The sequence below is a fragment of the Trichosurus vulpecula genome, chromosome 2 (genome assembly GCF_011100635.1).
Source record: "Trichosurus vulpecula isolate mTriVul1 chromosome 2, mTriVul1.pri, whole genome shotgun sequence".
Lineage (NCBI taxonomy): Eukaryota > Metazoa > Chordata > Mammalia > Diprotodontia > Phalangeridae > Trichosurus > Trichosurus vulpecula.
Window position 1 is genome coordinate 11,791,908 of NC_050574.1, and position 13,974 is coordinate 11,805,881.

At 35.4% G+C, this 13,974-nt stretch overlaps 1 protein-coding gene across 1 annotated transcript; it reads left to right on the plus strand.

Moving 5' to 3' along the window:
- The first annotated feature begins 12,594 nt into the window (after window positions 1-12,594).
- LOC118835394 (vomeronasal type-1 receptor 4-like) lies at window positions 12,595-13,518 on the plus strand. The gene has a single exon (XM_036742585.1). The coding sequence runs from the start codon at window positions 12,595-12,597 to the stop codon at window positions 13,516-13,518; it is 924 nt and encodes a 307-aa protein (XP_036598480.1).
- Window positions 13,519-13,974: the final 456 nt, after the last annotated feature.

The following is a 13,974-nucleotide window of genomic DNA, read 5'->3' on the forward strand; positions in this document are numbered from 1 at the left end:
CATATAATTTTTATGACATAATTTCAGTCCCTTCACAATAATGGCTGCCCTCCTCTAGATGTCTTCTAGCTTATCAATCTCATTATACCACATAGTGCCCAGAACATAATAACACCCTCCGGACGTGGTCTAGCCAGGGCAGTGAACAATGGGAAATTATTCAGTCAGATTTTGGCTGCCATGTTAAAATTCTGAACCACATTTCCCTGAAGTGCAAGTTAAACCATATTGAATAATTTTCTTATAAGTTTTTATTTCCTAGTCATTCACATGTAGTCATGTCCTCATTTACTTACTATTTGGGTTCCAGAGTTGTTGCTGTTGTTGTTGTTGTAGTTGTTGTAAAATCAAGACAATGCCAACTTCTACCACAATGATTTGGAGGATCTCATCATTTCTAGGGTCTGAAAGACCTGAGAGTTCAGATCTGGCCTCAAACACTAGATGTATGACCCTGGGCAAGTCACTAAACTTCACTTTGATTTAGTTTTCTTATCTACAGAATGGAAATACCAATAGCACCTGACTCCAGGGTTGTGGTCATGACCAAACAAGACAGTGAATGTAAAGTTCTCTGCACAGTGCCTGGTACATAAGTGCTATATAAATGCTAGGTATTGTTAATAATTATTTAAAATTATTAATTATTATAAATTTAATTATAAAAATAGATTATTATAATTATAAAAATAACATTTAACACTTAACTCAATGGATTTCTTCAAAGACACTGACAAAGAACATTGGTGAGCTATGCTTTCCTGTTCTACACCACTATACTAAGGAGATTAATGATCAGAGATCATAAAAGAAGATAATTTGTGACTTTCAATAATAGTTTTGACATGTGTATGGGAAACATTTATGGCAATGTTTGGCTCCATTGAATAAAAAGCTTTTTATCTAGTGAATAAATAATCCGAATAAAATCTATTCTCTATATATTTCAGTTAACTGTCATATTAACAATGTTATCTAAAAAGAAATTATTGCTTGTAAAAGCCTATGTGTATCCATCATTACTGTCATCAAGGATTTCCTCAACAGGCAGGGACAATGCTTAAACTCATTTAACATGATAGGAAAATAGGGACATGGTTTAATAAAGATTGCTATTTTCCATGTTGTCCTTTTTAGTATGAAGAAGAACTAAGATTTTTTAAATATATTTTATATTTTCCCTTCTTCACAACTGACCTCACAACTCCCTTAAAATTGTGTTAACCATTAGACTGATCATCTCCACGTATACTTACAGTATTATTGATGCACAGAGTTAGAGAGTTGGAAGGGACACTAGTAAACAGCCTTGCCCAAAATGAATCCCCACTACAATATACCTGACAGTGGTTCATCCAGCTGCTGCTTGAAGGATTCCAACATGCACAAAACCACCTCTGAATTAGGACACTCTTCCTGATATTCTATTCCAACTTTTGAACAACTCTAAATTATTATTATTGTTATTACAATGAGCCTAAATTTTCTTCTTTGCAAATTCGATCAGTTGGGAATAACTCTTCCTTCCGGGGCCAAACAGAATAAGTCTACTTTCCCTTCAATGTGATAAATTCATAAGTAGTTGAAACCAACATACATGTCCAATTTGCATCTGTTCACCTCAAACGTACAATTTCTGATTTCATCAAGCAATTTTAACATGATGGAGAATTTACCAGAGACTGAGGGTGACTACATTAATATGGCCTAGCTGTGATCATCGCTCCTTTCCTTACCTGCTAAGAGCCCATTTTTTTTTATTCTCATACCACAACCAAAAGCAATTATAATGTATGTTCTGATATTTATTATTGATGTTGCAGCTATTCAGTCATATCCAACTTTATGCCACCCCATGGTTTTTGTCCAAGGGGTTTTCTTGGCAAAAATACTGGAGTGGTTTGCCATTTCCTTCTCTAACATGTCCCCATTTTACAGATGAGGAAATGAGGCAAACAGAGGTTAAGTGACTTGCCCAGGGTCACAAGCTACTAAGTCTCTGAGGCTGGAGTCAAAACTTAGTACCTAATATTAATTGAGATATGATTTGAAAATAAAGACTAGAGGGACTAAGAAAGTAGCAGTGAAAGAAAAGAAAGCATTGAATAATTGTGTACAGAAGTGCAATTCTACAGTCGCCAAGACTTTAATCAGCTTCCATAGGAAGAATGGGAGGGAAATTGCAGAAAAATTAAAGAGCATTTCCATGGACGGGATGGACATGATGCTCAATTGGTGCCTAATAAGCTCTATATGAACGTGCCCATAGTAGCAAAAATGTTTTTAAAAAATGCAAATCAACTTTGATTTCCTAAAAGCAGAAATGCAGAACAAGCTCTTTTTCATGCAAGTTGGGAAAATACAATATCTTCCTCTTTTCGGCTCTTCAAATGTCCAACATAGAACAAAAAAAAACCCTAGGCAATTCTTTTTTTTATTTAATATATTTAGTTTTCAACACTGATTTTCACAGGAGTTTAAATTACGAATTTTCTCCCCATTCCTACCCTCCTGCCCAATCCAAGATGGCGTATATTCTAGTTGCCCCATTTCCCAGTCAGCACTCCCTTCTGTCACCTCATTCCCCTCCCATCCCCTTTTCCCTTACTTTCTTGTAGGGCAAGATAAATTTCTATGTCCCGTTGCCTGTGTATCTTATTTCCTAGTTACCTGCAAAAACTTTTTTTTTGAACATTTGTTTTTAAAACTTGGAGTTCCAAATTCTCTCCCCTCTTCCCTCCCCACCCACCCTCCCTAAGGTGGCAAGCAATTCAACATACGTCACACATGTATCATTATTTAAAACCCTTCCACAATACTCATGTTGTGAAAGTCTAACTATATTTTGCTCCTTCCTAACCTATCCCCCTTTATTGAATTTTCTCCCTTGACCCTGTCCCTTTTCAAAAGTGTTTGCTTTTGATCACCTCCTCCCTCTATCTGCCCGCCCTTCTATCATCCCCCATTTTTTATCTTCTTCCTCCTTCTTTCCTGTGGGATAAAATACCCAATTGAGTGTGTAAGTTATTCCCTCCTCAGGTCAAATCTGATGAGAGCAAGATTCACTCATTCCCCCTCACTTGCCCCCCTCTTGCCTTCCTACAGAACTGCTTTTTCTTGCCACTTTTATATGAGATAATTTACCCCATTCTATCCCTCCCTTTCTCCCTCTCTCAGTATATTCCTCTCTCATCCCTTAATGTGATTTTATGTTTTTAGATCTCATCCCTTCATATTCAACTCGCCCTTTGCACTCTGCCAATATATATATATATATATATATATATATATATATATATATATATATATATATATATATATATATACACATATATATACATATATATACACACATATATATACATATATACATATATATGTATTTGCATATTCCTTTCAGCTACCCTAATACTGAGGTCTTATGAATCATACACATTATCTTTCCATGTAGGAATGTAAACAAAACAGTTCAACTTTAGTAAGTCCCTTATGATTTCTCTTTCTTGTTTACCTTTTCATGCTTCTCTTGATTCTTGTGTTTGAAAGTCAAATTTTCTATTCAGTTCTGGTCTTTTCACTGAGAAAGCTTGAAAGTCCTCTACTTTATTGAAAATCCATATTTTGCCTTGGAGCATGATGCTCAGTTTTGCTGGGTAGGTTATTCTTGATTTTAATCCTAGCTCCATTGACCTCCAGAATATCATATTCCAAGCCCTTTGATCTCTTAATATAGAAGCTGCTAGATTTTGTGTTATTCTGGTTATGTTTCCACAATACTCAAATTGTTTCTTTCTCGCTGCTTGCAGTATTTTCTCCTTCATCTGGGAGCTCTGGAATTTGGCAACAATACTCCTAGGAGTTTTCTTTCTGGGATCTTTTTGAGGAGGTGATTGGGGAATTCTTTCAACTTCTATTTTACCCTTTGGCTCCAGAATATCAGGGCAGTTCTTGAAAGATGATGTCTAGGCTCTTTTTTTGATCATGGCTCTCAGGTAGTCCAATAATTTTTAAATTATCTCTCCTGGATTTATTTTCCAGGTCAGTGGTTTTTCCAATGAGACATTTCACATTGTCTTGCACATTTCATTCCTGTGATTCTGTTTTATAATATCTTGATTTCTCATAAAGTCACTAGCTTCCACTCGCATCAATCTAATTTTTACAGTCGTATTTTCTTCAGTGGTCTTTTGGACCTCCTTTTCCATTTGGCTAATTCTGCCTTTCAAGACATTCTTCTCCTCATTGACTTTTTGGAGCTCTTTCACCATTTGAGTTAGTCTATTTTTAAGGTGTTGTTTTATTCAGTATTTTTTCCATATTTTGGGGGGGTCTCCTTTAGCAAGTCATTGACTTGTTTTTCATAGTTTTGTCGCATCATTCTCATTTCTCGTCCCAATTTTTCCTCTAATTCTCTAACTTGCTTTTTCAAATCCTTTTTGAGCTCTTCCATGGCCTGAGACCAGTTCATGTTTTTCTTGGAGGCTTTTGATGTAGGTTATTTGATTTTTTTGATTTCTTCTGGCTTTATGTTTTGGTCTTCTTTATCACCAAAGAAAGAATCCAAAGTCTGAGACCAAAAGTTTTTCATCAGGGTATGATTGCTTGTAGAGTAGAGAGTACTTTGTTCCAAGCTTGAGATGATGTGCTTTTGTTTTCAGAGTTATTTCTATACAGCCAGCTCTGCCACACCAGTGCTCCTGCTCTTCCGCATACCCACAGTGTTTTGGAAGACATAGGACAGAATGGATTGCTAGTACAGATGGAAGAGTGTGACTTGGCAAGGAATAAGGCAATGACTTTGTGTGAGAGGGTAAAAGAGAAGGTAGTGACAGAAAATATCGGAGTGATATGAGGAAATGATGGGAAAAGAAGGAGTTCACAGTGAACAGCCTCAAATTTTTTTCTGTAAAATCTGAAGATTCTCATCTGAGGGGGTTGGGATTCAAGACTCATGTAAAGTTTGTAGAGAGATAAAAAATATTTAGAAGAGCCACCATGGACAGGGAGTTAGTGAGGCTATAAAGAAGTTGTAGGAGGATGGCAGCTAAATGGTGTTAACTGAGCAATTGTAGCAGTGTAGCATAAATTTGTAAAGGACTCATGCAAAACAATGGCCCTATATTCGCTACCTGCATTCAACAGTAAATTTTTAGAACTGAACATAGTGGCTTACATGAGTCACTGACAAATAAGGCTTAGCAAGGAAAAATTAAAAGTCTGGTAAGAGAGCCAAAGACTCAAAAGAAGAAGAGGGAGTTGATTTGAACTGGATCACTAAGGGATCAAGGTGGATTTAAAAAAGTAAGAATAGCTAGTGCAAAGGAGATGGCATGGGCAAAAGCAGAGGAATTGATGGATTGGTATTCACAGTCTGGACAGAGTGGAGGTTTTAGCAAGGGAAGGCAGAGGGAGAGGTAGGAAGCCAATTTTCACCATCTCCTCCTCCCATTTACCTGACTTTCCTTTGTGACATCTTTTTCACCAACTTGAATATTTATAGCTACTTCATCAGCTATCTTATCCCTCAATTTAATATTGCTGATATAGTGTAAGTCAGAATAGTATCACCCAAACAGCAAAAAAAAAAATAACCTATCAGGTAAAATCTGTGCTTCTGTGTACTCCACTTCTGCCCCAGACTCAATAAATAAAGTTAAAATATTATTTTAGCTCTTCTTGGGACCTTGGTAGATAATGCCTTTATTGTGAATCTCTGTAAAATTTCATTAGCAATACTGCAGAGGAATGGCAGAAATCATAATTTTGCTTTTAGTTCCTTTAGTTTCTGAAGACTCTATATAGTTCCTGAAATTATTTATAATTTCTGAATTGTATATAGCTCTATAGCCAAGGTGTTTTTTTCTTCATGCAAGTTTAATTAGTCCCATTTAATAAGGGGAAAACTCTGACCTTACTAAGATCAAATCACTTGTTTGTTATCACACAATAGTTAAAGACTAAACATAGGCCTTTAACCAAGGACTCCTAACTTTAGTTTTCTTGGCCATCACAATATGTCTCCTGTGACCCTGGTTACTAATGGAACAGGCTGAACACAGGGCAAAAAATCACCTTTTCCTTCTGACAGTGATATATTAACAAGCTAGGCATCTTTCCCTGGGAGTTCAAGAAAGTTTCTCCCCACTCTGCTCTTGGCAAATTATTTGATCATTATAATTATTTATTAGTAATTTCAGATGGAGAAATTCCCTTAGCAAGAAATTACTAAAGATTATATGCATTGGGTTAAAAAGTTTTCTTTTGCGCATTCATCATGGATTCCCATGGCATGTAGTGTCATTTCCCTGTCCATGACAAGATAATCAGTGCTCTGGGAGCACATAGACTAAGACAATCCAGTCCTTATAAGGAGAACCTGTCATACATGCTCACATACATATATCCAGACCTATACCTAGGTATATATTCTCTTATTGGAGTCCTGCACTTCAGGACAGCAACAGAGACCAATGTGGTGAGTGTCTTTCGTAGGACTAAGTAAGAATTCTGTCTAATTCTTAGACTTAAGGGCTTAGAAACAGAGAACCTCTTCCAGGAGCTGCCTTAGGGAGACAGAACTTTCTTTGAGCTCTTGACTTTCAGGGAACAGGAAAAGAATCCTCAAACCACTCTGGAACAGGTACAAGAATTTTGCTTCTGCATCCTAATATATATCTCTGTCTCTCTCTATGCTGAAAATCTCTGCTAATCAAGGCCTTAATTGTTTCTTATATCAGTTGATGCAATGACCCTCACTTTTCTTCCTGTCCCCAGCATCCCTTGGAACACATTCATTATTTGCAACTGGGGCATTTTCTCTACTGCCACTCTCATCATATGCTGTCTCTTATTGCCTTTCTACTCTCATAGCTCTTCTCTTTTCTGCAATTTAAGCTGTTACTTTATTAATCCTTCTCTCTCTTTACTGTTCTAGGGAGTCTGAAGTCATTGTCACTCTCTTCTCTGCTGTGCTTCATCCATGGTATTTCTCTCCCTTTTCTTATTTGTTTTATATCCCTCTGATGTCTCTTGCCACCCTCTTCTTTCTTTCCAATGAGCCCCCCTGTGACATTTGTCTCTTTCATTGCTACTCTGCTTTCCTCTATACTCTCCCTTTCCCTGTCTCTGCTCCCAGGCCACTTCATTTCTACTTTGCTTTTTTCTATTTTTAATATCCTGGGGGAAATGTCTTCCTTCCCTTCTCTCTTATCTGTTATGAAACTATTTCCATATTATCATCTTTCTGATAAAAATATTTAAAGGCTTTCGATTGCCTTCATTTTGGGATTAAAGGGTGGAGAACAAAGATATCAAAATATGCCTAATCCCTCATTTCCAAACTCCTTACCCTTAGGAACATCCAAAGACATCCATAATTGGACCTGATCCTGCCTTGCCTGACTCTCATCTCACTGTTCCCTCCAACTTCTTCATGGCAGTGCAATTACAATGTTTTGAATGCCTTAATTTGACTTCTTTCTAAGCTGCACAGTGGGTTGAGAGGAGCCATAAACGGTATTGGATTTAGTGTCCCAAGAACCAGTTTAAAATTCTGTCTCTAATTTTAAATACATTGTATTATACATTTATATACGATTAAAATATAATAAAATGTATCATATTTATAATACATAATTAGACAGAATATATAATTATAAAAATATATTATATCTAAAATATATAAAATCAATATATTATATAATTTTATTATATATTTAAATATATAATAATATATAGTAAAATATATTTTAAAGGAATAGCAAGTTGTACATAATTGATTTGCAGTTTCACGTGTAAATAAAATAAAAGTGCTTTTTGATGGAAAAAAATTCTTTCCCTCTAATGTACAACCAGTGTGACCTTCAGGAAATTCTTCTACACCTCTGAGTGTAGAAGACTCTGAGGTTTAGTTTTCTCCTTTGTAAATGGAAGGAGTTTTATTTGGTGATCTCTTATATCCCTTCCAGTATTGAATATGTAATTTTTCTTTTACATACTTGTCTTTTCCTCCAATATTGAACAATTTTATCATTTCTACCCCAATTCATGTTTCCCCTTGTCCATGAAGTTTTCCCTGACCTTTGGAATTGAAAATGATCTCTCCTTCCCCTGAAGCCTTGTTACTTTATAGGAATCACAGAGTACAATCAAAAATCTTGAGGAGATCTCAAGAAATCTCCCTGTTCCTTTAAAATGGAAACCTATTCACTCTTCCCAAAATGTGATCCGAATTCTAACCTTTTCATGCCATGCTTGAAGACCTCCCATATTTGGTGGCTTCCTAGTCCTTGAGTTACTTCATTGTTCCCTTGGAAAACTCCAGTTTTTAAAAAGGTTTTACCCCCTCTTGACAAGAAATCTTTTTGCAGTATATACACTGTGTTGTGTTATACTGATCTTATTTCAGTCATGAACTTATTTGGCAGTATAATAAAATCTATGTCCATGTGGAAAGTCACTTCATAATTAGGACACCTTTCTAAGTCGTCTCCCAACTTGGGGAACAGTTCTATTTGTAGGAATTATTATTAGCTATCATTACCATCACCATCATCATTATAATGAGGCTAAATTTCTTTCATAGTAACTTCTATTTATCCGTTCTTTTTCTGGAGGTGGGTAGAATCTTCCTTCATAAGTCCTTTGTAAATGATTTGAGTATTTATAATACCCAAAATGACTTAGTCATTCAAAGTTGTTCTTTAAATAATTTTGCTGTTACTGTGTACAGCATTCTCTTGGTGTTGTTCATTTCACTCTTCATGAAAGTCTTTCCATGTTGCAAAAAAGTTAAGGATGTTGAGACCTCACTGAGAGAAAAGAAGGATAGTATAATGAATATGTCCATGAAATGGCAAATGATATCTGGAGAAATGTTAGCTTTATTCCTCTGGAAGTTAAAGGTGCTCTTGAGATTTGTCATGGTTTGTAAGCCTGATTCCAGAGATGATTATATTCTCAAAGATGTGGAAAAGTACCTGGAATGATGGAGTAAAATTTATAATTGAGCAATTGCACTTTACATTTTTGATGAATTAATTGGGGAAATGATTATTCATGGCATAGTTTATCTCTACTCTGGCAACTGATGGTGCTAAACTTTGAACTACTTTATACTGGTTTTTAAATGCAACTAGTTTACAATATTAAATTTGGTAGACAAATGGAATTTTCCCATATAAGATAATACAGAGATGAATTCAATGAACTTAATGTTGTTAGCGGGGAAAATGTTGTTATTTTAAATCTGGGATGCTTTTATTATTATGTTTATAATCACTACATTTTAATTTCAAGAAACTATTTTACAGAAGTGGTGTTAATTTGTGGAATATTATCTATATTGTAATACATTTGCATCATTAGAAAGTATGTACTCTTTTTCTCTAAATGACATGAAATTATTAATTTGAGCTATCATCAATTCAAGACATCTTTATATGATACTATCCTTGTGGTTAAAAGCTACCGAGTATTCAAATGATCATATTTTGGTTTGAAAAGATAATGATAACTCCTCTGCGTATGGGAAAAGTGCAAAAGAATTTGGAAAGTTTCACCTATATTTTGTTGAGAATTTATTGGGTCCTCTGATCTTCAGTTTTGGCAAATACATAAAATCTTATTAGCTTCAGGAAGGAAGAAGCTTCAAGAATATATGAGACTCATGGGAGTCTTGTCAATTCCAAAATAATTGATTGTTAGGTTTGTTTTTTGGTCATAACCAATTCTCTGTGACCATCACCTTGCTACCCTAAATTAATAAATAAACTGTATTAAGTTGGAACTAAGATCACTTCCTCAAAGGAAGGTACTCACAGACAAAGAAAGAATGGCTTAAATGTTTATTTATAGTTTATGAATGATTTATATAATAAATTGCCTGACTTAATAAAATCTATGAAAACTAACTGAATAATTGTCACCTGGAGTAGTACATATGACTTATACCTTGGAACCAACTATCAATAGGACTCAGTAGAAAAGATTTCCCTTTTCATCCTTCAGATTGATATGCAATGTCTTATGGTGTTCAGGCTAACAGTACGCAGTGTCTTTCTGGGTTTTGAGACAACTGTTTAAAAAATCCTGGAATGTGATCATTTGCTTAATTTTAAATGATTGATTTTTATGTAAGGATGCATTCTACAAGGGAGAAAGCGAAAAAATTTTAAAGTGTTGCATATGCTTCCTAAATATTAAGGATAAAGGTTTTTAGTTAACTGCTATGTATTGCTGATTAACTTTTATTTCTATTGATATGAAAAACAATTGCATCCTGCTCTAAACTGTAAGTTCTAGAACTTGCTATGTGAAGTGGAACCTCTTGGAACTATAATTTAATTTGCCCTGACTTTAATTCCAGGTATAGGAGTTTGAATTATTGTTAAACTGGAAATACTCAACCATTCAAGGGAAAATTTCAAGATATGCTCATGAGGACTGACATCTCCAAATGTTAGTCATGAAAATGGACATAGATGGCTGGGAAGGTTGAAAAGATAGTTTACAAAAGCAATAGCAGGATTTTTTGACTCATATTCTTCACTGTTATTTCCTTTTTGAAATGGAAAGTTTCTCACCTAGTAGATCATGAGTTTCACTGAGATCCTTTGAAGAAAGAGGAAACCTCTGTGGTATGATTGGCTATTCCAAAATATATATGACTTTTGCCTTGAAGCAAACAGAGCTGAATGAATTTTGTCCTGTTTAATCAATTACACTTTAGTCTATGCCTTCAAGCTCAGTGCTGATTAAACAGTCTTGATATTGTTCCAATGATATACCTCCTCCTTTTATAGCAAATTTCTCCAAGTGTTTTATAATTAATCTTAATGTTATAATCACCTGGCATTATTATACTTTTGTGCTGTTTTGAGTTTGTAGGCATTACTTCTTTCAATTTCCTAGTCCTGGCAAACAGGTTAAATCAATTCTTAAAGCTGCCTATTGATACACATTCATTAGTTTAACGCTACATCTTTATAGTCTCACTTTTTTCTGAATGATATAGTATAAAATGTCTCAAAGGGAAAATTGATAAAGATGTAAAAATTTCTAATTACAATTGAGTTGTTATCCTTATCTTAATTTTAACATCATTTTTGTTTATTTTGGTAAATATTTTCCAGCTACATATTTTAACACTCATTTTTTAAAATTCTAGTAAATTCTAGTCCATTGCATTCTAGTCAAACAGGTCTGAGTGGAGATAGACTCCCATTGTCTAGATTGAAATAGGTGAAGGTAGTCTGGGTAGAGATAAATCTCTTTGTCCAAGACTGAGTGGTCACAGCCATAGCCTACAGGCATACATTAGAATAAGTTCACCTATCATTACAATATTCATTCTCTCATTAGTTGTTACCCAATCAAAGTTGATTTCTATCTGTCACAAACACCTACACTTTCAAGGGCACTCCAATGGGCTGAGAGGCCTCTGTGATTCGTCTTTGCTTTACAGAAGATGGACAAATGACCATCATTTGATTAATTACTCACTAGCCATAATTTTAAAAATGATTAATTACCCAAAGTTATTTCTCTCCAACTTTTCATATACCAGAGCAACAAAGAATATATTATGATCAGATAGAGAACTTTTTGTTTTTAATAATAATTTTGGAGGTTTAAAATTTGGATAGAATTAGTTAAAGCTGAACTATTTTTAACATATTGTTAAAAAAAATATCTGCGCATCTGTAGTCCCAGCAACAATGGAATAGAATGTTTTCCCCTCTCACAAACCACCTGTTATTCAATTTTATTATTTTAACCTAAATTTGCTTATAATTATAATTATCATCATCACCAAATATCTTTTCTCATTCTTTAAGGCTTGCCAAGGACTAATCTGATGCCATGTGATTTTCTCAACAACCTTATAAAGTAAGTCCTATTAGACTTATTCTTATTAGTCCTTCATTTTGTGGGAGAAAAAAAATTGTGGCTGAGAGAATTCAATTGTCTTGAAAAGTGTCACATAACTGGTGTTGGATGTAGTTTTTAGTTGTCTTCTGACTAATAATCAATTGACAGTGCCAAAAGAGCATTAACTTCTTCACTGTTTGTAAAGGAATATCGAGTCATACACACACTTAGGGTCTTTGTTTAATATGTTAATAATATTTTACATCTGCTATAACCCCTTAAATTTACATTTACATCAACTTTTAAGTTGTCATTTTTAAAACAATTTAAATCTATCATATTTTAAAAGCACATTAAGAAAAATCTCCCAGCCCAAAAGCCTATTTAATTTTGAACTTGGGAACTCTTTCATGCAGCAGATAAGTATGAGATACAAATTTTAAAAAAACCTCCTGAAAGAAGGTTGGACTTCTGAAGTCATACTTTGCTAATATTTATTTGACCTTCCCTTTCCAACTACCAATCAGATATCCAGGAAAATCAAACAAGATTCAATGTTAATCTCAAAATCAGATATCAGAATTCCATTATACAAGTTACTCATCATGTTCCCAACATAGAACCCTGTTCTCTACAATAACATCTTGAAGGAATTTAATCTCTTATGTTTCTGTAGGCTTTCATGGACCTGACCACCCTTGTTCTCCCCAAGATGTTGAGAAAATGAATCCAACTGACTTATTGTTGGCCTTTATCTTTCTTGCCCAGATTGGAATTGGACTTCTAGGGAATTTCTTCCTTCTGTGTCTTTACACCTTGACTTTCCTCACTGGTCACAGGCTAAGACACATAGACTCTATTTTGGTCAATTTGGTCTTGGCCAATCTGAAAGTTCTTCTGTCCAAGGGTCTCCCTCAGACAATGTTCTATTTGGGATTGAAAAATTTCCTGGATCCTCTTGGATGTAAACTTATCCACTACCTTCAAAATGTGTCCCGGAGTGTATCTCTCAGCACTACCTGCCTCCTGAGTGGTTTTCAGGTCATCACCATCAGTCCCAGTAACTCTAGGTGGTCAGAACTCAAAGCTCGAGCTCCAAAGTATGTTGTCCCTTCTTGCCTCTTCTGCTGGTGCTTCTACCTGTTGATAAATTTCACTTTACTTGGGACCATGCATAACTCAAGGTTCAGGAACAACAACACAAGGTGGTGGCATCTGGGATACTGTTCAAGTTCAAGTCCTACCTCATTTGATTCTTCAGTCTATTTAATTATCTTTGCACTTCCTGATGTTATGTGTGTGGAATTCATGATATGGGCCAGTGCCTACCTGGTTTTTCTTCTGCATAAACACCATCAACAAGTGCAACATATTCACAGTCTCCATCTTTCTCCCAGAACTTTGCCTGAGATAAAAGCCACCCATGCAATCATTTTACTGGTTTGCACATATGTCTCTTTCTATTCCATTGATTCCATCTTGTCATTTTGTTGCTTTCATTTTGATAAATATCACTCCTTTCTCACACCCATTGGACAATTCATGGCTGCCTGCTTCCCAGCTATCAGTCCATTTATCCTGATTTTCTATGATTCCCAAATTCACAGACACTGTTATGATCTATGGTTCAAGAAAACTCCTCAATAATTTCCTCTTCTAAGGGCAGAGCTAAATGGCAAAGAAAAGGCAGATACTCACGTAAGCTCTTTCAAATTCTCCTTGAAAAAACTTTAAATAACACCTAAAAATAGATTCTAGAGAAGCAGAACCCACAAAAGGATGGGGTCAAGTAATTTTCCAGCACCAGACAACTTAGAAGGTCAGCAGGAAAGGTCTGTTGTACCTGGGTGAGAGTGAGCACAGTCTAGCACAGACTTCACCATGTGGACAAGGCCCCAGCAAACCAGCAGTGAGTCCTGAGGGTGACTGAATCATCTTTAGCAGGGAATGCTTCTGCACCTCTCAATCCACAGATAGTACGGGGGTCAGACAACTAGAGAGACGAAGATTATAAGGATCCCTTTGATGGCATTGGGGACAGGACTCTGTTGTATTACTCATACTTGGAATCAGGTAGCAGTCCTGAGTCTCAGTCCCAGGGTG